A 24,219-nucleotide genomic window follows, 5' to 3' on the forward strand; every position below is an offset into this window, starting at 1 on the left:
CTCCAGCCACCCCGTGTCCTGTGCTGCACGCTCCCCGCCCCCAGCGTCTCCCTCGGGTGGTCAGCAGGCTCTGTGTCCGTGCGAAGCCCGGTCTGAGGCCCTTCCCCGGGACAGACGGTCCCTAAAGGCAGGTGGGAAGGAAGAGCCCGCCGTCGCAGGTGAGCTCAGAGGAGGGCGTGGCACGAAGGAGCCCGGGCGCTGCGCGGAGGCCCCGCCGGGGGGCGCTGCAGGCGGCGGGCGCGCCCTGCCGGCCGGGCGCCGCCGCTCTTGCCGTGCGCGCCGACGCCGACGCCGACGCGGAGCTGGGCAGGCGCGGGGGGGAGGCGGTCATATGACCCGCTCGGCTTCCTGGCTCGGCCGCCGCCGCCGCCGCCGCCCGCCCGCCGCCCGCCCGCGCCGGGCCCGAGGAGCCGTTGAGGGGTCGGGCCGAGCGCGCTCGCGTGGACGCCGCCGCCGCCATGCTGGCGCTCATCTCCCGCCTGCTGGACTGGTTCCGCTCGCTCTTCTGGAAGGAGGAGATGGAGCTGACGCTCGTGGGGCTGCAGTACTCGGGCAAGACCACCTTCGTCAATGTCATCGCGGTGAGCGCCGCCCGGGGCCGCCGGGACCCCACGCGCGGCGGGGCGCGGCCCCGCGAGGGGGACGGGGGCTCGGCGCGCGCCTCAGGCGCTCGGGGCGCCGGGCTCCCCGGGGCCGGCCGGGTGGGCGCCGCCGAAGGGGCCCCGCTCCCGGGGGCGGGCCGGGCGGGCCGCTGCGGGCTCCGTGCTGAGCGGTGCGCGGCGCGGGCCCTGCGGCCTGTTCCCCCGGGGCCGAGGCGAGCGGGCGGCGGAAGCTGGGGGCCGGGCGCGGCCAGACCCCTGCAGCGCCCCCTGCCCGGCCCCGCCTCGCCCGCGCCCCTCGGGGGGGGGGGGGGGGCGGCCACCGGCTCTGCGGCCGCGGAAAGTTCACTGTCCCACGGGGGGGGGGCGGGGGCGGGGAGGGCGTGTCTCGGGGGGAAGGAGCCCCGGGAGCCCCCACGCACCGCGCTGTGAGCCCGCGAGCGACGCGGGGCCAAGAGGGTGACTTGAGCGGCGGTGGTTGGGAGAAATGCGGGGGGCGCCCGTGGGTCTCTGTGGGGCGCCCCACGCGCTGCCGTGACTCAGTCCCCGCCGGCCCGGGCTTGTCCGCGCTCGGGCCGGGCCGGAGCGCCTTCCATCCCGGGGACAGCTGGGGACGCCCCTCCCAGCAGGCGGCCGCCCGACTGGTTTGGTTGCAGGAGTGATTCGCACTCAGCTCCCGTGTTGGAGAGAACAGGCGGCATGTGACTCTGAGTCCCCGCGCTGGTGGAGCAACAGGGATGAGTAAGACCTGGAGGACGAGAGAGGGGCCGAGGCCCAGGTTTCCTAGGAAGGGTGTTGCGTTTAAGTATCAACAAAGTCGCCTGGCTGGCTGGCTCTTTTCGTTACATGATTTTTTTTCCCCCCCTTGAGACGTCTGTTTCAGCAGGTCTGGTAGGTGGAGCGTGTATCTGAAACCACTGGAGTTAGTGAGGCAGAGCGTGGGGCTCAGCACCCGCCTGAGCCCCGAATGCGCCTGGAGAAGCTCGGCTCGCCGCCCGCGTCGTGCTGTCCCCCTGGTATCAGAATTGGCGTCCCCTTGTAGTCCCGTCCTGCCCACCGGGCTGAGTGAGGCTGCAGTGCAGGCCTATCGCTGCTGCGTCCGTTGTGTTTGTTGCAGGACGTGGTTGTGCTTGGGAGACCTGAACGAGGCTTTAGTACCTCTCCGAGGACTCAGAACAGTGCCGCTTGAGATCGTGAACATGCGCTTGGAAGTCGGGCGGCGCTGGGCCTGCCTTCCGGCTCGGCCGCTTTGCAGCCTCGGGTCCTCCTTGGGCCTTTGCTTGCTCATCTGTTAAGTGGAGATAATGATATGTTCTTACAGAGCTGCTGCGAGGAGTAAATGGGATGACCGTGAAGTGACCAGCGTCGGCCTGCCCCCAGAGGGGCTGGGTAAATGGTAGCCGTTGGTATGATGTGTGCTGGGTACAGCCCCTTAATGCAGAAACTTTGAGAAGGGAGTTAGCTGGGGTCGTTTCCCTCTTTGAATCTGTATGGACGCAACTCTGAGCTGCAGTGGTGGATTTATGGATTGAGGCGGGTAATCCCATGGATTGATGCTGGGAAAAAGAGACCTTGGTAAATGTCATACTTTTTAAACCTCAGACTCTAAACTTAATCTGTGGTTCTCATAGAATATATTGAGGGTGAGGAAAAGATTAGTAACTAAAGGTTATTTTACACTGTGTTCAAAGTAGTAAATTTGGCATTGTCTTTTTAAAAAAAATCAATTTGTATGTTCTTTGTATTTTGTACAAAGTGTTTGTTTTATAGACTCAGAAATACAGATGTGTTGAGCACTGTGTCACTTTTATTCAGATTCAACAAGTAACTGCTCAAATATGAAAAGCTTCAGGTGAAGCCAATTTTCTTTGGGTAAAAATCAACTCTTTTGTAAACATCAAGTTAAAGTGTGGCTATGTCTTCTGCCTTAAACGTTTAAAAAATATAATAGATGTTATTTAACTTACTCAAATGGCTTGTGAAGCTGAAGTATATGTAGGGTTTGGTCCATTTTGAAATTAGGCAGTTTACTTACAGAGAGTTTCACTCCTATAACGCATATTCTTGTGGTTTTAAAACAGAAATGATACTTCATTTTACCTAATACTTTATGTAGAGGCAGTTGATGTACATGGTGTTCTTTGTTTTGGACATTAATAAAAGAAACACCTCTAGTCTTGAATGTTCTGAATCGTGTGAGGGGATGATACAGTGCCCGTTGCCAAGTATTCCGGCAGTTATTGCATAATAAGTCATGTGTCCTATATGTGTAATGTATGTTGAGCAATCTTTATTTTAACTGAGGCTTTAGATGTGTTATAAGAGAGTTACTAGGAAATGTTTAATAGGATCTACCAAAATGCTATAGGATAAATTGTATAGACATTGTGTATTTTTGAAATGAGTAGTCTTATAAAAATTTGTTTACATTTTTTGTGAAGTGTTATACCACAATGGTTAATCCAGGGAAAAGCAGTGTATTACTGCTGAAAATTAGGGATAGGAGACATTTGGGAAGATTATAGAAATATGAACCTAGAATTATTTTTTAAGTTTGTAGAAACCTCAACTAAGTGGTCTAATTTTACCCTCAGTTTATAGATGTAGGTGGGAGCTATCCAGTAAGGTTAAGTGAAATTCCTACACCACAGTGCTAATTAGTAGGTAAAATTAGAGCTCAGGGCCAGTGCACTTTCTACTTTTTCTGGCTCCCTCTGTAGATCCAGTTGAGGTTAGAACCATAGAGCTGTGATTTAGATCTTAATTCTTTTAACAGTCTTTTTTATGTACAACTATGCTCCTCTTACGAGTGTGGGTAGCATTATTTCATTATTTGGGAAAACCGTTTTTAAAGAAAATTGGCTGTGCTCATGTCTAAAGTTGAACAAATCTGAAACTTGACTGTAGGCACCAGCCTTTCCATGAGGAATTCTTCACCCATAGCTTGAGCTGTGGACCATGAGGCTTCCTGCCAAGGACATGTCTTCAAAGTTCCTTCCCCCCGTCCCCTGTCCCATTATTTTTCCAGGCAGACCTAGACTCTCCAAAGTCCGGTGCTCTCATTAACCAGCTGTTGGAGTGCAGTAACGCATTTTAAAGTACCAACCTAGGATATTTCACACGGTAAAGCACTTTTTAAGTCTCTCAAAGATAAAGTAGATGGTCACTGAACATGGATACAAAATGCATTTTGCCTCTATAAAAATAGTTAATGTTTTTTTAGAAGATTTCTTCTTATCAGAATCATACAGGGTCATTAGTAGAAATTTTAAAAGAATAGTATAAACTATTCTTTTTAACTATTCTTTTTAACTATTCATCCAGGGTTGACTGTGTCACCATTTCAGAGCCTTCTTTCAATGTATATATCCAAATGCCTTTTTGAAAAGTTTTGAGATGATATGTTTACTACGTGTGTATCCCAATTTGTTTTCTTTTAGTGGTGTTGTATGCTTTTTTTCTACATCTAAACCCCCTTTTTTTCCATTTCCTAAGGCACTGTTTATTTTTCCCCAGTTTTATTAAGTAATTGACATAAATCACTGTATAAGTTTTTGGGGTTTTTTTGAACATTACGGATGTCCCTTTTTCTCCCCAATGACCCACTCCACCCTGCCCCACCCCCACCCCCCACTGTATAAGTTCAAGGCGTATAGCGTGATGGTTTGATTTACATGCACTGTAAGTGATGACCAGTTGGGTTCAACTAGCATCCATCTTCTCATACAGATACATTTAAGTCTTTAATCTTAAAATGTTAAGTTAATTTTTGTATACTTAAACTACGTACATGCAAGGCATTGTGGTAGGTGATTCATAAGCGTACCAGGCAAAGTTATTGGTGATAGAGCATGTACCTCATAGTGGCCACGTGTAGGATAGAAACACATGGTAGGTGGTTTGGGTTTGTGTAGTGTCAGGTTGTATAGAGGAAAGTCGGTGTGAGCTTTAAAATGTGCGCTTTGACATAAAGGGCGTCTGGTCTCCTGGGGTTTTCTGAGTGCTGGGTAAGCGTGCAGAGAGTGTTAGGTTCAGAATGTCATTTTTCTTGTCAGGTTATATTACTGATTATTTTACCGTGTGGTTGAAAAGACAGAGTGTGGTCCTCGGTCATCATATTCCCTTTAGGCTGTTTGGCATCTGCTTAAAGACACTTGGTGCGGCCTCTGTGGATCCATAGTGCTCAGCGACTGTTACTCTTGGGACATGGGGACAGCACCATGAAACAGCATGGGAGTGGCTGTACCGCCTGCACTCTGTTGTTGGTGGGTAGTGAACCAGAGATGATTCTGACATCCTCTTGTTCCTTAACCAGGCTTCCCCTCCATCCCAGGCAGTAAATGCTTCTCATTTACTTGGTTAATTGACAGTTGGCTGTTTGTGACATGCTCTCACACACAAATGCCTGAAGCGGTACACTTGAGTAGAAAGTAGCATTAGGGCATTGAAGTCTAGGCCTGGGTTCAAATCCCAGTTTGGCCACTATTTTGCCATGTGATCTTGACCTCAAGCTTCCTTTCTGTAAAATGGGGCCAGCGAAGTGAATGGTGTCAGGCTGCTGTTGTCATTGCCCGTATTATTACGAATAGTGGACGCCAGTAACAGGGATGCCTTCCTGATGCAGTAATTGCACGGAACTGGAAAACACTCTTGTCCCTCCAGTCTCTTCCTGACTCCTGATTCCCTGCCAGGCTCCCCCCGGGTGGTAATAGTGGGGCTGTAGACAGCTACTGAATAAGTAATGAAGTTAGCATCTAGAAGGCATTGCAGTTTGGAACCTGAGCAGCGTCCGGTGACTCAGTATTTCATGCCTGTCCGTCACTTCAGAGCCGAGGCTCCGTGTGAAGCAGCCTGACAGCTCGGGCTGGGATGATGGCGTGTGTGCTGTTTCTCCGGGGACCCAGGGAGAGCCAGAGGTGGGAAATGCCACCGAAGGAGACTGTGCTCAGACCCCGGGACACTGATGAGCATGAAAGCAGAGCTGTCTCTGCCTGTGTATAAACAGACAGCTGAAAAGACTGGATAAATCCTAGTTTTGGTGATTTTAGGGAATTAGTAACTTTAATATTTTAAAAAGGAAACAGTTTTACTTCACGTGAGGGGGGCACAGAGTCACATGATGTTATTAGTGGAGGAGATAATGTTGGGAATCTGTGAGGCAGGAAACTGTTTCGAGTGGGCAGTAGGGACTAATAAATCATAGGGCTCAGTGTGTCCTAGTGGCTCGGCCGCAGTGTGCTTCCTTCAGCTGTGTTTACAAACGTGTTCTTGCCTCCACTGCTGCTGCCGAGGGCTCCTGGACTAGCTCCAGAAGGGCGGGCGCCAGGGCTGCCCGCCTGGCTCCGGGCAGACCCGTGGGGTGGGGTCTGAGTCGCTCCCTTCATCCAGACAGGAGGAATTTCGACGGGCCGTGCACGGCGGTCACCTGGCGTGGCGTGCGGATCCTCGGTTACGTGTGGCGGATCTTTCACTTCTGACTCTTAAGGGTTCTGAGTAACAGTAGGAGTCGTGGGTTAAATGCTAAACTAGGACTTTGTGGGTAACTTCTCGGTAGTGTGTCTGACACTAATTGCAGATCTAAATAGCCACCAGTGGATGTCACAGTTTCAGTGAGCAGTGAAATTTATTTCCCTGGAAGTAGAATGAAGCAGATGCAGAAAATTGTGTAAGATGTTCATCACCAGCTAGATTTTTTTCGCGGCGGAAAACCCGTGTGACCTCCCTCAAAGAAATGGAGCTGAACAGAAGCAGAAGCAGTTCACAGATGACACCTGGGAGTCCCGAATGAGTCGGTTCACTTCCCACAGGGTGTCCTGTCTCCCAGGAATTGGGGCAGTGTTGGGGGCAGGGCTGCAGGGCTCCCATTGGCCTTCCCGTTGTTTTCTTTCCGAGGTAGCAGTGGTCATGGCATCCTGGCATCTTCTTTCCATGCAGGATGGTGAGCTTGTATGCTTCACCTCGGGGGCCCATGCACGGTGGTTTTAAAAATCACGCTCTCCTGTCAGCTCATCCGGAACGGAGACTCCCGGCTGAATTCCAGCACAGGTCATTCTTGTCCTTTATTCTGTAGCTGCTGGATATTGGAGCGATTTCCAGGCTGCTTGAAACTGACCCGCGGGTCCAACCAGAAGGGAAGAGACACCCTGAGGGAAGCGGGCGTCTTGCGGAACTGTGATATGTTCTATTCTGACGTTTTTAGACTAGAACGAGTAGTTGTAGGCACCAGGAAACGTCGCTGGGCGGGAGGTTGGTGTCTCCTGACTCCCCTACCCATACCCACCAGCGTTTGGTTGAACGGAACTGACAATCGATTCAACAAGTGATAGGTGTTCTTTAGTCAAGGACTGTTGTTTGCAGCTCACCCCCACACCAAAAACACATTAGTTTCTAGAACTTTGCTGTAGATTGGCTTCAGTTTTCTAACCAGTAATTTATTCCTCTTCTTTTAGTATTTTTTTAATTGATTTTAGAGAGAGAGGAAGGGAGAGTGAGAGAAACATCGATCAGCTGCCTCCTGCACGCCCCCCACTGGGGATCAAGCCCGAAACTGGACATGTGCCCTGACCTGGAAACCAACCCGTGACCTTTTGGTGCATGTATGGTGCTCAACCAACTGAGCCACACCAGCAGGGCTGCTCGTAATACTTTCTTGCGCTTTGGGTTTGTTTTACCTCTCCCGCCCTTGCCGCCATTGCACTGAGATACGGTTGGCACACAGCGCTGTGCGCTTAGTCCCGGCGTGGCGGGTTGATGCCCGTCTGCTAGGAAGTGGTTACCACAGCAAGTTTATTTAGCATCCATTTGCCTTTATTGTAATTACTGCTGTGTTTGGGTTTAGTTCTGTCATTTTATTATTTATTTTGTCTCCTTTATGTTTTTGTTCCTCTTTCCTGCTTGCTTTTTTTGTTTGATTGGACTGTTTTTCGGTATTGGTTTTAATTGGTTGGGCTTTTAACTAGTATTCTCTTTGTATGGCTTCTCTGGTGATTGTTCCAGGGATTACAAAATACATGTTCTACCTAGTTTACTTGGAATTAATATAGTATCATTTCATGAGGAACGTAGAAACCTTATATCTAGATACATTGAAAACCATACCAGACAGTGTAATTTTTGCTTTTAACCATCAAACATTTTAAAATAGTTAAGAGAATAGTTAATTACATTTACCCAGATATTTACTATTTCCATTACTTTCCCTTAATTTCTGAACTTCTAGGTTTCCAAACTCAATTAGTTTCTTTTATGCCTAAAAGGATTCCTTTAGCATTTACTTTAGAGCATATCTCTTGGCTGCAAATTCTTCATCTGAGAATGTCTTTATCATTTCCACCCCTAAAGGATGTTTTTGCTGGGTATAGAATATGGGTTGGCAGTTCTCTACCCCAGCAGCACTTCAGAAAGGCATTTATGTTTCTGATGAGAAATTTGTAGCCATTCAAATCGTTATTCTCATATGTTACAAGTCACTTCTCTTTGGCTGCTTTCAAGATTTTTTTCCCCTTGGCTTTGGTTTCAGCAGTTTAATTATGATGTGTCTGGCTATGGATTTCTTATCCTGCTTTGGGTTTGTTGCACTTCTCAAATCTGTAAGCTTATCTTTCACCAAGTTTTGGACATTTCCAGCCATTCTTTTTCTCTTACTCTGGGATTTCAGTGACATGAATGTTAGGACATTTTATATTGTCCTACAGATTCTTAAGGCTCTATTAATTTTTTTTCCAATTTTGTTTTAAAGAGTATAAAATTCATTTTCCTGTTTATAGGTTAATAATTTGTTATGTGTGCTGAAGCCTTTCCATAGCGGACTTTTTCTTAAGAATAAAGGACTTTAGTTACAAATGTTTGGATTTTTCAGGGCTCCCTTTTTAAGTTCAATAACAGAAGCCTATTTAAGGGTTTGGAAGGAAACTTTGTCTTTCATTTTACAAGCTACACATGCGCACAGAAGGGCATACAGTGAAAAATAAGTTTCTTATTCTGGTTCCCTGAATGCCCAGTTCTGCAGGGGGAGGGAAGGAACTTTTAAATGAACGAAATCACTTCTATGGAAAACTATTTGAGAACAAAAAGTAAAATAAAAAATTGTAAGTAGTTGAAATGTTTAGAGAGCAACCAGAAGCATAGTATTGAGGCCTGAACACTGACTTGTATGCTAATTCCCCCACTCTCATGCTTGCGCTGTAGAAAAGATGCAGGTAGGTGTTTCTTGAAGAGTTATGGTGGTGGACCCTTGGTGTTCGTAGGAAATACATCCAGACACTTGAGTGGCCTCGCAAGTTAGCAAACACTATTTTCTAGGGTTCTCCAGCACTGATTGTGGGGGAGGGTCCTCATCTTTACTGTTACTGCCTCATCAGAGCTTCTGTGTGTCAAGTGAAGATGCTGCGCTGTGTGTGGTCCCTGAGCGGTTGGCTAGGAATGTGCGCTAGCAGACTGTCTCCCGGACGAGCAGGCTGAATTTTCCTTCGGCAGGTCTTTGGATATAGATTCAGTAAAACCATTAACAGAGTGGTGTTAATGAAGGGTATAGTGAACATAGAAAATGGTCATTAGGGACTGTTTTACATGAATTTTCTTCAGGAATAGAGGTTAGCAGGAATGAGAGTTTTCTGGCTCCTAATTGAAATTGTGGGTTTGAGATCATTTTAATCCTCAAGAGTTGTCTTTGTAAAGGAGACCACTACAAAGCAAGTCTGTGGGTATTAGCAGGCAGTAAGGATTAATTAGTTGGTACAAATGAGTTGATTTAGAATGACAGCCAGGCATCTAGTCAGTGGTTAGAGAGTTCCCTGTGCCGCTATGCTTTATAAAAAGTTCTGAACCAGAGAATTTTCACCTGTTATAGTCAGGTTTCATACCCTAATGTCAAAGAAAACATAGTGAGCTTTCACTCAGTGTTAATGTTGCCACCAAAAAGAACTGTATTAAAGTCCATGTTGCTGCTGCTTGGGGTGTTGTACATTCTGACAGTGTAAAAAGAAACCTACCAACAGTTAGCTTGAAAAGTAAAAACTACCCACCCCCAGTCCCACCAGGATAAACCTGATCGCTTGCCAAAGTGCTATAAGTTTAACAACAAAAAAAGACAAGACAAAAGAAAACCCTAGCAAGTTTACCACTAAAACCCGGAGACCGCCTTCCTGGGCCCGTAGGGCTCAGCGGCGGTCCTCGCCCCGAAGGAGATGGAGAGCGCTGCGGGCGGGGCGGCCGCGCCGAGGCTGGTGGCCCGGGGCAGCAGTGCGGTTAGTGCCACAGCTTATGCTCGGAGGGGTCCCTTGCCTCACAGGCGAAAGGGCTCCCGTGTTCATTAAAGGCCAGCTGTTTGGGAGCAGGGACTCCCATCTGCAGTAGCTTTTGAGACTCGAGGAAGAAGAGCAGAGGGAAGTGGGTTTAGGCACTTAGGAGAAGCGGCTGTCAAGGAAGAGGAGACAGCACGGCCAGCGTGGCTCAGTGGTTGGTCATCGGCCCAAGAAGGAAGAGGTCCCCAGATCCGTTCCGCCAGGGCCCAGGTTTCAGGCTCAGTCCCCAGTAGGGGGCGTGCAAGAGGCAGCCAGTGGCTGTTTCTCTCCCAGAGATGTTTGTCTCTCTCCCTCTCCGTCCTCTCTGTCTAAAAATCAATTTAAAAAATTTTTTTTTAATGTGACAAATTAAAGTCTAACTTTAAAAAAGAATAAAATAAAGAGGAGGCAGAGCCTGAAGTTTGAAATTTTTGTATGCTGCTCTGTGACTACTGGAGAATCCCTTCCTCCCAAAACCACAAACACACCCACCCACTGGGATTTAGAGGTTATTCTTTGATTAATAAGATTTAACTGCCCAAATGAATCTTTTAACATTTTCTTTTAAACGGACGCTTGGTGGAAAGGAATTTTGTCTGTAGTTGGAAGTAAGTTCAGATTTGCACATAAAACTGAGAGCAAATCATTTTCTTTTGGAAATTATTTAGGGAAAGATTGTTCAGTGTGTTCTAAAATTAGGGGAAAATGAACATTATGTGATCCTTGAAATGCTGTTGTGGTTGTTACCGGACTAAAGGGGTCTGTTTGCCTGCGTCCATCAAGCCCAGTGAGACAGGGACTGGAGTTCCCAGCAAAGCAAAGAAGGGTTTGTTACTTGAGAAAGTGGCCCACACCCAGCGTCACAGGTGAGCTGCTCAAAGACCTGGCTCCCTGGGGGCTTCCAGGGGGTGGGTCATATAGGGTCAAAACCATCAATCGTTAAAACCCTTAACCATTAAGGGCGTTGGGGTCCTCATCTCCACCCCTTAGTCGGCGCTATGGTAGGGGGTCACTGGTCAGTGCATCTGGCCTGATATCAGCCAAGGAGCCGCTTTATCTGGTTTTCCCTGCTTTTCTGGGCCTGGAGCTGAAACACAGCTGAGGCCTGATGTAATCTCTAGTTTGACCAGAACTCTCTCTGGGGTCAACAGTCCCTGGGCTTGGTTTCTGAGATTATTTGGTGCTGACCAGAACTTCACTGTCCTGAAGGCTTAATGATGAAGGGTGAGTGGCCGTACAAGGGAGGAGGCGGCAGGTGAGCCAGGTGCTGGGGGAGGCGAATCGAATCCAAAGCAGGGAGACGAGGCCACGTGACAGAAATGAAGCTCCCATGAGGTCACGTAGCGAGTGAGGATTCGTGTACCTCTTCTAGCCCCTTAAAAAGTGAGGGACGCCTGGGGCTGTCCCCACGTGACGCGTCCACAGTGCTGAGAGTGGCTGACGGCTGTGCGCTTAGAAAGCACAGAGGAAAAGACGGTTAGAGCCATGTCGTTTCCAAACCCTCACGGCTCTTTGGATGTAGATTTAGTAAAACAAAGTGTGGGCGTCTTTTCACTGCTTATTTCCAAAACTGTCTTTAACGGGAGGACGTGTCTTTGTGTGAACAGATCATTGGCCTCTTCGAGGATTATGGCTGTGAGGCCGATTGTCACCACCACCAAAAAACGAGCTGTTTGCTAAGACGGCAGGGGGCGGGGGGCAGCAGTGCTGACCTGGAGGTCAGGGGCGATGGTTCTAACTTCAGATCTTCTCTCCAGTCAGGTCAGTTCAGTGAGGACATGATCCCCACCGTGGGCTTCAACATGAGGAAAGTAACGAAAGGCAACGTCACAATAAAGGTACGTCACCCTCTTGCCACTGATTGCAGCTGCCAGCATGTGCAGCTAAGAATGTCTTGTTGGTTGGCTTTTACATGAGTATTTGCAGTTCTTAACTGGTGAATTGCCTATTCCGAAGGGTGTAAGTCAGTTGTGTGGGTTTTTTTTCTCTAATTATAGGAGTTGCATGTAAGCACCCTCGAAAAACTTAGCATGTGGGTAGGCAGAGGTAAATATTTGTGATTTAGATGGTCCTGGGAATAAAAACCCCCTCTTCAGAGCATGTGGCAGCTAATCCAGTTTCCCTTTGTTTACTTTTGAGCCTTAAAACTAAAACTATAAAATAGGGGAAAGTTTATTAATTTAACATAATTTTTTTAGAATGATTTTGAATCATGAACTGTTGGACTGTGTATTTGGAGCCATGTTTTAATTCTGGGGGGTTTTCATTTGGTTTGGTTCTGTGGTTCATGGGATTTTACTTCACTGGCCTGGGTGCTGTGGCCATTTCATCCAATTATTGGTGCTCACCGAAGCTGTTCACCAAGTTCTTTATGTCGCTCAGCGAGTGAAGCTCCTAGCTCCGTGTACATGTCTCTTTCTGTGTGATACCAGTGCCTGTAGCTAAGTCAGAAGCAGTTTGAGGGTAAATACTAGGACTAAGACGTGCACAGCCCATCTGGAACAGTAGACACAATAATGAAGTTACCGCGGGTAGTGGCTTTCATGTGGAATGTTGATTATGTTGTTTACAGACTAATTAAAAATGACTGGGCATTAATGTATGTACCCGGTCAGGCAGCTAAACCTGAATAGATTCTGAATGGACTGTTTTCTGTCCTGGCATCAAATCTGGGTGATGCATGATTCTGGAGATTCTAAAGTGCTGTGTTAAAGGTACATACAGTAGTCCCTTTGTCTGCTGTTTCAGTTACCCCTAGTCAACCACATCCAAAAATATTAAATGGAAAATACCAGAAATAAACAATTCATAAGCTTCAAATTGTGCTCTGTCTGACCCGGACACAAATCATCCCTGTCTGGCATATCCACACTGTGTACCCTACCCACCCTTTAGTCACTTGTAGTTGTTCTATTTTATTATCAGTTATTGTTACTAATCTCCTACTGTGCCTAATTTAAAATTATACCTCATCATAGGTGTGTACGTATAGGGTTCGATACTATCTGCGATTTTAGGAACCCACGAGGTGTGGGGGAGGTTCTTGGAATATATTCCCTGCAGATACGGGAAGACTACTGTATTTTCAGTATTGGAAATTTATTGGTAAACAGACAAGAAAAAGTATTGCACAGAAAACTAAATCTTCGCTCAAGCAGAACTTACAGATTTCATGTAAACACATTAAATATGAACTTCAGGAACTTGCAGATGAAGTGTGTGTTTGAGCTCAAGTTTTTTAGGAGGAACTTGGCTCATTGTGAAAACAAATGTGTCCGCCTAATGTTTCTCCTTCGGCATTTATCTGAAATGTCCTTGTTGAGAACGGTCTGTCTCTTGCAGATATGGGATATAGGCGGGCAGCCTCGGTTCCGGAGCATGTGGGAGCGGTACTGCCGAGGGGTCAATGCGATCGTGTAAGCGCCTCTTTAAAACGCCAGTTTAGGGGGGCGGGAGCAGGTGGGGGGGGGGGGACAAAAGTCAATTTAGATTTCAAGGAAAAGCGATGTTTTTAATACTTCCAAAGGCTCAGTTTTTATTTTCAGCATCAAGTCTTTCTTAGATATTTTCTTGTATAATTCATTAATATGAGACTTTAAAATATTTAGTCACAGAATGAGAGTCTTATTTGTCTATTATTTTTTAATCCTCACCTGAGGATATTTTGTCCCTTGCTTTTCAGAGAAAGTGGAAGGCGGGGGAGAGAGAGAAACATCCATGTGAGAGAGACACATTGATTGGTTGCCTCCCACATGCACCCCGACCAGGGCCTGGGATCGAGCCCAAAACTAGTACGTGTCCTTGGCCAGAATCGAACCCAGGACCCTTCAGTCCACAGGCCAACGCTCCAACCACTGAGCCAAACCAGCCAGGGCTTATTTGTTTCTTGTTTATGCAGCTCCAAGCTAAGGGGTATGACTGTGTTACTGTCACATATTGGCTCCTAAGAATGGTTTAGGTAAAGTATTTCGAGGTGCTAGCTTTTCTCTGCCTAGGGCTTTATCTTTTTTCCTTCATTTTTTTTCCCCTTCACTATTTATCCCCCTGTACCCCCCTTCCTCTAGGGCTTTATTTTGATTAACAATTTCAATAGTATAAAATCTTAAAATTAAAAACCTTTAATAATTGTGATCATCAAAGAATATGGCTTATTGAGATGAGTTTGTGTTTTTTAAGTTACATGATAGATGCTGCAGATCGTGAAAAGATAGAAGCCTCGCGGAATGAACTACATAATCTTCTAGATAAACCACAGTTACAAGGAATTCCAGTGAGTATGGAGTCCTTGCTGTCCTACACTGTGTATAATACCTGTAATTGTCGCTATGTTGTTTGAATTTTCTGTGTTAGGCAGCTGTGAAGTCGCCCTGGCACATTGCTGTACACACGATGGTGAAACGGGAGCAGAGTTAGCAATACTCGGAACAGGCCGTCAGGCCAGAGTGGGTTGGGAGGGAGGGTGTGGAGAGTCGTCCCTAACTCCCGGCTTGTGCAGTTAGGTGGAGGCGGTGCCATTGGTTGAATTAAAGAATGCCGGAAAGGAGAGGCTCTGGCCTCGTGACAAGTTGGTGGGTGTCAGCCACTGGTGATCTCTTACCTCAGTTAACCCTCGCACGCACTGCGGTTGGTGGTGGTACCCTCCTGTGGACAGTGGTCCCTTGGGGTCACAGGGCCACGGGTGTGTTGCACAGCTGGGTTTTTAGCCCACACCTGTCTGGCTTTGAAGGCTGCTCTTCCTTCCACATTGAAAACCAGTTGTACGTACCGTGAATGAAGTCACCTCACCTCGCCCCGTAAGGGTTCCCAGTTACAGTAGGAAGTCGGGGCCTCTCCTGTCCGCACGGGTTTCCCTCCCTGCGTCACTGGTTCTGCAGTCAGAGTCTGGGGTGCTCCTAGGTCATGTGCCCCTGCTCCAGCAGAAAGGAGAGCTGGGGAAGAAATTCTCTACAGAAGCACACGGCTTTATGGGGAGGGGGCCAGGTTCATAAGGTGGGGGGTTTCCTCGGTGTAGGAAGAGGGCTACGGTGCCAGGCAGCCCCGTGACCGACACTGATCACAGACAACCATGGAGCACTAGAACCTCCGGCAGGTCCCGCGCGAGAACCTGGTGACTAGAATGAGAGTAAGGAGGGCGTAAGAGTCGGGGAGGGACGACAGGCTGTCCACACTGCTGAGGTTTGGCTCTTGGCTCTCCGACCCCCGGTAGCTTAGCGTCCCCTGAGAGCTCCCCACGCCCCTGCCTCTCTATGCCTCTGTCCTCTGTGTGACTAAGAACCTAGGACCTGTGAGTAGAGCCAGTTAGTGTCCAGAGAGCGGGTGAAAGAAGGAGGTGTGACAAGGTGGGCGTGGAGCGGACTTTGTTAGCGTGTGGCAGAGATGCACGTTCTGAGGGCACGCTGACAGTGTGCCGGTATCAGACGCCAGTGCACACGTGTCCGTGCGTTCTGTCGGCAGGAAGGCTGTGTCCAGGGAAGGGGGAGAGGTGTTGGAAAGTGCATCTCTGCTCCCCTCTTAAAGGCACCCGGCACTTAGAGGACACCTACTCCTGGGGCGGGTGGGGGCTGATTCATTCTGACCCCAGACTCTCCCACTGTCTTAGAACATTTACTCGGGACATTCGATAGGACGGGTCCAGAATTGTAAAGGCTTACTTACATGTTCACACGAGTAACAGCTTACAGATAAGACAATGGTTAAAAATTGCCCCCCCCCCCCCCCCCCCCCCCCCGGTTGTTAAGGTCATGTTCACATTTTAGTAAAGATGGATAAGAAATAGCAGACGGCACAGCTTGGACTTAAGTAGTTCAAGTAGGAGTTGGCAGCCAAGTGGTGCATAAAGGGCGTCTGCGTGGTGGAGTCGAAGGGAAGGCTGATTTGAGTGATTGAATGGGAGCCAGGCCACCAGTGACGCAGGAGTGCTTCCTGATGGCCAGTGGCCGCATTCACATCCCATCCACGCAGAGGAGCCTGATCTGGTTCTGCGACATTTTCTTACCTTACGTTTACTCTTATTGTTTTTCGTTTTAAAGGTGCTAGTCCTTGGAAACAAGAGAGATCTTCCTAATGCCTTGGATGAGAAACAGCTCATTGAAAAAATGTATGTCTTACGAGGGAACGATGGGGTCTGTGTGTAATTGGCTCTGAATTGCACTGTTCTGCCCACCACTTTGTTTAGCATAATTTCTTTGGCTTAATAGTAAAAAACAAGAAAAACTGAGCAGAGTGCTAAGTGTGACAGCTGTTTTAAGCACAGACTCACTTCCTGATTCTGCTTCTTCTAGGAACCTGTCCGCTATTCAGGACAGAGAAATTTGCTGCTATTCAATTTCCTGCAAAGAGAAGGATAATATAGGTAAGGGGTGTTTCGGAAGGAGGGGCTGCCGCCGGAGGGCATCTGGTGGTGGTTCTGGTCACACACACACACCCTGCTCAGCGACCGCCTTTACCACATACTGTTGCGTTGGCTCAGGAAAGAGAGGATATTGTACCTCTGACGACAGATGCCACATTCTGGTCTGTGCTGCACTGTTTAATGAGGCAGGTGCAGTAGACACACGGAGTTAGGCAAATGGGATATCTATTTATCGTGTTAATTTTCACAGAACTAGTACCCAGCTGTGCTTTATACCACAATGGCATTCTTGAAATAAAGCTACAAAAATTGGTCCGTAGGCATGAAAACATGTTTTCATCTATGGAGCCAGTATATTACTGCATTTTGTTACCACTCCGTTGGACGTATAAACCCAAGATACCCTTTATCTACCTAATGCCTGTATTGGTGTCCTAGGTCTGCCGTGGCAAAGTACCACAAACAGTGGCTGAAAACAAATTCATTCTCTCGGGTTCAGGAGGCTAGATATCCGAAACCCAGGTGTGGGCAGGGTGGGGCTGTGCCCTCGGAAGGCTCTAGGGGAGGGCCTACCTTCTTAGCCCTGATGGCTGCCTGCAATCTTGGGCAGTCCTGGTCTTGTAGATGCAGCACGGGCTCATGCCTCTGGCTTCTCGTGGCCTCCGCGTGTCTGCTTTCTCTTCTTTTTTTCTAATATGTATTTATTGATTTCAGAGAGGAAGGGAAAGGGAGGTAGAAACATCAATGATGAGAGTCATTGATCGGCTGCCTCCTGCACACCCCCCACTGGGGATGGAGCCGCAACCTGGGCATGTGCCCTGACCGGGAATCGAACCGTGATCTCCAGGTTCATGGGTTGATGTTCAACCACTGAGCCACACTGGCTGGGCTGTCCTGCCTCTCATTTGCTTCCTCTCCATCCCCACAGCCCTTGGCTTGCTGGGGCCCTTCATCACCATCCTGTTCCCATTGACAGTCTAGACTGGCAGCCCTCCAGGTCGTCCTCTCGTTGCCATTGTTGATCTTACTAAATAAACTGATAGGATTTCCCTGCTTAAATTCTCCAATAACTTTCTATTGACTTGAGAATAAATACCAAATTTCTTAGCATCTTAGAGGGGCGTACAAGGTTATCTAGCTCCCTGAGAACAGTGTTGCTCCCCAGAGGACATTTGGCAGTGTCTAGAGACATCATTGGTTTTCACAGCTGAGGGGGGTTGGTAATGGCATCTGTTGGTAAAGGTCGTGGGAGTTGCAGAAGGTTCTCCCTTCTTCCCAAAGAAGAGTTAACCAGCCCAAATGGCAAGGACTGAGGCCGAGAACCCCTGTGCTAGCCTTGGCAATGGGGCGCCCCTGCCCTGCCCCTCTGCCTCAGCCACTTACAGTTCACCCAGAGCTCACACTGTTTCACCTGGCACCCTGTGGGGCAGCCCCCAGCTCCAAATGGTTACTCATATGTTTTCCTACCGCAATACTAACAGCTCCTTGAGGGCAGGGGCTTCTCCATGTCAGCAGTCCTGGCACCTCACATGCAGTGCCCAGTCATGTAGGCAGGCGGTGAGTTCCTGAATGAGTAGAAGACAGCACCGCTGTTCTTTATAGTTTCACTTTTAGATCAGACTGTTGGGTCCTGTAGCTCCTCGGGTGGGCCTGTGGGGCTCAGGTGACAGGAGCGCAGTCCAGGTGCAGCAGAGCAGAAGGGGCGGGCCCGGCATGTGCTTTGAATTAGCTGCACTTTAGATCTTCTCTCTGGTGTTTAGTTTCTTAACTGCGGTGTCTTAACGCCTTTTTTCTCTCCATCTTTAGATATCACACTTCAGTGGCTTATTCAACATTCAAAGTCTAGAAGAAGCTGAGAAGCGTCTCCTGAGTCTTCTGGTCCTCCTGGCTATCATCCCAGAATTACTGTCCGTTCCTCTGAGCCCTTCCCGGAACATGGTCCTTCCTACACCCAGAAACTGCCTTTTTCAGAGTTTATTTCTCCTGTGCGCTGCTGAAGACGTGTGTCCCTCACCCTCCATAAGAACCAGCTAGAGCTGTCCTGATACAGTCAGCACACACAAGGCTTCTTACACATACGCGTCTTAACCGTGTGTAGAGCTTTTTTAAAAAACATACTTTTGACCATCAAATCAAGAAAATCGCATACTTCTTTCTGGGCCAGATTTTTATATTGGTTTTCGGTAAATGTCTCTCTGATCTTTCATTCTAAAGTCTGGTAGCTTAGCACAGACACTGACTTGATACAGCATGAAGTCCCAGTGCCACACACAGTATTTAGAAAACCTTTAGCCTGACCCACGTGGGGTGTAGACGTGACGTTTACACGTCCCACAAATGCATGTGAAATGTGTAGCTACACCCTAGGGATTTAACACGGCCTGCAGAGACGGGCAGAGGCGCCAGATCCGCGCTGCCGTGGTCCTGTACATGGGGGTCCTCCGCGGAGGATGTTTAGGACGTTCTGCTTGCTGAGAACTGCACCCCAGAGGGCAGCCGCCCAGGGGCTGAGGCATGCTCTTCCGAATCTGTCCAGATCGTTACTTCTCTACTTTTTTTTTTTTTGCTGGTTCAGCACACTTTTTTAAGGGGTTGGGAATTGAAGATTTTCTCAAAAGCTTTCATGAATTTAGAGCGTTCCAGCCGATGTAATAAAATGTGTTAAGAACGTCACACTTGTCCTTTCTCTCCATCACTGTACCAGTGCAGCTGCTCCACACTTAGCTCCCAACTTTTATATCCAGTCAAACTTGACTTTCAGCACAATAGACACAACAGGAGACTTTCATTTCTCTCATTGGTTTAAGGGTTGGCACCCTTGTGCCTGGTGCCACTAGACACCTTGATTCTTGTGACAACTCTAGACCTGCCTGCTTCTCTAACGTAATGGTGCGGGACGCCTGCAGGAAACTTAAAGGACCCTGTTTTGTAGCGTAGTGACCTCCATGTCCCTACAGGGATGTGCTACTGCTGGTGCCCACAGGCCACTCGCGGGCGGAACCGGCTCGCCTGCTCCGTGGCCTCACACTGCGCGTGGCTTCTCATCAGCAGTGCTCACGTGAACAGTGCATCCCCCCGAGGGCGGGGCTGGTAGTGCCGTCAGCAGTAGGCCCTTTAAGGAAAACCGGTTTTAATTGTAGCCTGCCACGGCCTTACCCACGTTCGGTATGAGTACTGTGCTGTGGGCCCAGTGACACGGCTCATTGTCTCCAGCCATGTTTTTACAAGTAGAATCTCTCTGCTTTCAATCCTGTTTGAAGCATGTTGCATACTCCCTGCTGGGGCGGGCGGTTCTGTAAATCGAGGGGCAGTTAAACTTGCTGCTGTGCGTCAACACCAGGAGCGGTCACTGAACCATTGCAAAGTGGCAGTTTCCTTGTGCCTAAAAGGAGGCTTGGGGACGGGTGCGTGACTCAGGACCGCCTAGGCCCTGGACTGACCTGTAGCTGAACCTTAATGTGTCTGTGTCCGTCCATTGCTCTCAGCATTTCAGGACATGCAGACACTGCTACCAACATTCACCTGTGTGTTAACCTGCATGTGAAAACCTGACAGTTACTGAACTTTGTAAATAGGTGACTTTTTTATTTAGGTGGATGCGCCTTTCGTCTGTTTACCACTCTTCTCAGCTTTATTCAATAAACTTGCATTTTGAGGGTTGTGTTGACAATTTTAACTTAAACTGTGCTTCATGCTGGAAGGTGCTGACTTTTGGGGGAGGGATGACCAGGTGATTCCTGTGAGCGGGGTCCACAGACCGTGTGCAGGAGAGAGACTAGCTGAGCTCTCAAAGAACTGGCCTGTGGGCTAAAGGAGAAATAAACTGTTACATGTCCCCACAACTGAGACTGTGGTGTGTGTTTTTGAGGGTGCCGGAGACGCTGGTGCTTGCACACCTTCATGACACACCAAGCTTAGGACTCTACAGTGGCAAGAGCTCATTAAGCGTCTTATGCTCCAGTTCTAAAAATGATGAAATTATTAGTAAGCTGAAATCGCAAGGCCTCCCTACTCCGCTCCAGAGTGAAGAGATTTAATATGAAACGAGTGGTATCCCCACGAAGGCACATTTTAAAGTGTTTGGCCCGTTTCGCTGGCACGTTGCCTTTTGCACTGAGCGTTTATGTCATCCAAGCTCTCAGAAGCTCCGTGTTGAGGTCAGCGTGGCTTTTCCTCACATCTGCACTGTCCGTCCAACAAACCTTGTTGGCCAGTTGGACATGCAGTTCAGCTTCTCTAGGACAGACGTCCCCGGGATGTCGGGTTAAAAGTCTTTTACTGGATTGATGGAGCCATTTAGTGAAGCAGTTCGGGTCTCTTCTCACCACTCCCATCCAAGTGATTTTTGGCGGGAGTGTGAGTTGGGGGGGCGCGAGTGGAGGTACAAAGTTAGTTTACTTGCCCCGGCTGGTTTGGCTCAGTGATTACAGCGTCGGCCTGCAGACTGAAGGGTCCCGGGTTTGATTCCGACCAAGGGCACGTGCCTGGGTTGCAGGCTCGATCCCCAGCCCCGTCGGGGCACGTGCGGGAGGCAGCCAGTCGATGTGTCTCCCATACAGATGTTCCTCCCTCCCTCTCTCAAAAGCAATGGAAAAAATATCCTCAGGTGAGGATTTAAAAAAAAAAGAAACTTGCTTTGCCCTTGATTCTAAGTTTATATCTGCTTCAAAAGTTGAGACTTCCAAAGCAGTCCCCTCAGTTGTGCCAGGTGAACTGATGTGCTGGACTGGGCCCACCTGAGTGCCCCTTGTTTTGACTGAGGGACTAACAGCCGTGTGGCTCTAGAATAGGATCCATCTGGGACCTCGTTGCCCTACAGCCCCGCTGGGCCCGGCGCGCAGGGCCTGGGGCGAGGCGGGACTGTGGCAAGCACCGTAGCTGGAGCAGCCAGTCGGCCGAGTGAGTGGCTTGAAATTTGCTATTGCGGGGAAGCTGCCACATTTGGGATTTAGAGTATTTTCATTCAGTTACAAACTTTAAAGGTGGTGCCCTCGACAGCACAGGTCAGTGCAGATATCAGAAAAGGAAGCCGGCGAAGCAAACTCCAGCCCGCAGGCCGCCCTTGACCCGGCAGCGCCCGCAGGTGCTTCCTGCTGATGGTGAACATCCTCGGCGCAACTTGTGTTCCACATCCAGCTGTTAACGAGAAAGGGTGGGTCCCTTTGCGACGCTGCCCTGCACGTTAGGGAAGCGGAGGAGGCGGGGGACGCTGGGGAAAGGCCCCGGCAGTCCTGTAACCTGGCACCAGGGGCCACTCTTCCCTGCCATCGCCGCCCCTGCCCTTAGGGCGGTTCCGCTGGAGAACCTCACGGTGGCGGCGATTTAGGTGACTCAGGTTTCCCGCAGGAATGGGAGCGGGAAGGTACCTTAGCCTCGCTCTTACTGGGCTGTCGGTGAAAGGAAGGGGTGTGGTAGGTAGAGAAGTGTCCTTCGGAAAGGTTAACGTAGCCTGTTCTGTCTGCGAGCCTTGGGAGAAGGGGTTCTTGTCTGCTGTGAACTGGTGACTTGCTGAGCCCCTCGCGGGTCCGTAGTTTTCCCATCTACTAAGTGGCGAGTGCTGGGTTTCCGACATAATTCTCCCACTAACGGGCTGTGGTTTTAGCAGCCTAGAAATTTGTTGTTGAAATAGAAACGAAACGCCCACTTACCCTTTTCTGTTTCTTCCGCTTGAAAACAATCCAAAACAGAAATGTCTACATTTTATAGCTACATTTTAACATAGTTAAGTGCTGGAGATCACAGGCATTTTGCAAAACGATACAATCACTTACATTTTATTTGAAGGAAACGCTACAGGGGCTTATGTTTCGAAAGCCATTTAAAAATTTTAAAGCGTTTTCTCCCAGACGGCAGAACTGTATATTGGTACACAATGTGGGAAGTATATACCGGTTTGGGGGTAAATGGCTTAGAGCTAATGTTTAGCACTTTATAGCCGCTGTGTTGCTAGGTTCTGCTCGAATTTATTTGGAGCTTGGAGGAACCTGGAGCAGTTTCTAGAAGCTACTTCCTTTCAAAGTAATGAGGGTGGGGAAGGGGGGTGACGACAAAACCAATGTTTCTCTTTTGGACGTGGGATGGGAAGTAGAATGAAAGGTTGCTAATGGTAGTGTCTCCTCCAGCCAACTCTTCTGTCGCCCTAGAGGGGCTCTGGGCCCTCAGCCTCGTAACCCTGTATCACCGACTCGCTACATTTTAAGAGAGCCCATCATTTCCAGTCACCAGCGTGGGAATTAGATGTCTCCGTTTTCTGTTGGCATCAGTCTCGAGGGAGAAAGGCATGGCTGCGATGTGTCATAGCCCTAGCTAGTTTATGAAAGCACGGGCTCTCCTCACCCTTCAAAGAAGGGACAGAACCTGTACAATTCCTACTTTTCTCTGGAAGCACCAGTTGCCGCGTCCTCTCCCAACCGTGTCGTCTGACAAAACCCGGACGTGGAGAGGAAGCTTCAAGGACGGCGTCGTCTGGGGAGAGGACATGGCCTGTGGGTGGGAGGAACTGGAGTAATGGGAATATCTCCTCTCCTCCTTGGAGGGGGATTTTGGGCCATAAATCAATAACTAACCTGGGAAGGGTAAACAGTGTTCTCACTTCTGAAGAAACCCCGATTTCCCCAAGTCCAGTCACTATTACATGTCCGGATGCTTTAACAAATTGTCATTAGAAGAAGCTAGGAAAACTCCCCTTGGCGCCCCAATAAGGAATCTATGGAGGAACTAGAGAAAGCTGAGCTCACACAGCCGCCGATCCTCCAGTGCCCCGCCTATGAATGCAAGGTTGGTCAAGGACAGGAAAAAGGCCATCTGCACAGGGACCACCCTGGGTAGCACACAGAATACATGGCAGATTGTGGCATCCCCCTACAGGGGCTAATACTATGAAAAGGCCAGCAGGCCCTCCTCTGCCTTACACAGGTGCTTCCAATGAGAGCGGTATCAGAGCAGTTACTGTAAACGGAAGGCACGGTCAGTGTGAGAACCTGCCCTTCAGGAAACGCTCGGCAAGGCGGCGGCCACCCTGTGCTCGCTCCCAAAGAAACAAAAGGAAAGCATTCTTAAGCAGTTAATCCATAGCTATGGCAAAAAGCACTCTTTTCCTAGAAGAAAATGGCAAGAAGAATATTATAGCTTAAGAATAGGTCCATAGTTAAAATATAACCACAAGAAGTAGTAACCACAGGCAAATATATAAAATTTCTGTCTCACAGGCTAATATATTCCTGCTGCAAACAAAGCCGCATCTATCACTCTATAGGTCACTGATTTTTCCTTTCTCCTCTATTCTAAAAAATAAAAGTCAACATTGTTCCGTTCTGATGAAATAGAAACTTGTATTGTTTAACCTGTGAATATTTCTTGCTTGCTAACCGAAAAAATGGAATCGTAGCCAAAAAAGAAAGTATAAGAGATTATGTTGATTCTCAATAAAGTGGAACAGTGTCACGCCACGTCCGAGTCGTGTAGTCTGTCTCCCAGCGCTGATGCCTTGCCCGCCTTCGGCACCTGACTCCCGCTGCAGCTGGGCCGTGGCAGCCAATAACCTGAGGGCACATGGCATATGGGTCGTGAATGTCAGCTTTTTGTTTTGTTTTTAAAATATGTCTTGATCCATTTCAGGGAGAGAGAGAGAAACATCAATGATGAGAGAAACCCTGACCTGCTGCCTCCCATTTGGGCCCCAAATTTGCAAGCCAATAGCTTAGTTCGGACATAGTACAACACAGCCTGACACTCACATCCAGCCTACAAGCCCCGGGGAGGCAGAGCCGCACGTTCAGGACCCAGCGCGGAGGCTGGCCTTGCGGTCGGGGGCCCGGTGCCTTTCCCAGAGGAGAAAAAGAGACGCTGGCTCAGGCTCTTTTCATACTGTTAATGCTTGGGCAAGACGGGGGAGTAAGGCTCGGTCCACAAAACGGGCCTCACTGTGGGCGAGGACCTTGTGCTGTAATCTCCTTTCTTTGGGCTCCTTTTCAGCCCCCTGACATGG

The 24,219-nt window shown here is 48.8% G+C and overlaps 1 protein-coding gene across 1 annotated transcript; it reads left to right on the forward strand.

Annotated features, from left to right (window-relative positions):
* Nucleotides 1–394: 394 nt before the first annotated feature.
* ARL8B (ARF like GTPase 8B) lies at nt 395–19,908 on the forward strand. Its single transcript, XM_087824686.1, has 7 exons — nt 395–581; nt 11,638–11,718; nt 13,223–13,296; nt 14,057–14,150; nt 15,910–15,977; nt 16,162–16,232; nt 18,039–19,908. Exons 1-7 carry the CDS (start codon nt 459–461, stop codon nt 18,086–18,088), a joined length of 561 nt encoding a protein of 186 aa, XP_087680812.1. The 5' UTR covers nt 395–458; the 3' UTR covers nt 18,089–19,908.
* Nucleotides 19,909–24,219: the final 4,311 nt, after the last annotated feature.

The sequence above is a fragment of the Miniopterus natalensis genome, chromosome 15, assembly GCF_054644295.1.
Source record: "Miniopterus natalensis isolate mMinNat1 chromosome 15, mMinNat1.hap1, whole genome shotgun sequence".
NCBI lineage: Eukaryota > Metazoa > Chordata > Mammalia > Chiroptera > Miniopteridae > Miniopterus > Miniopterus natalensis.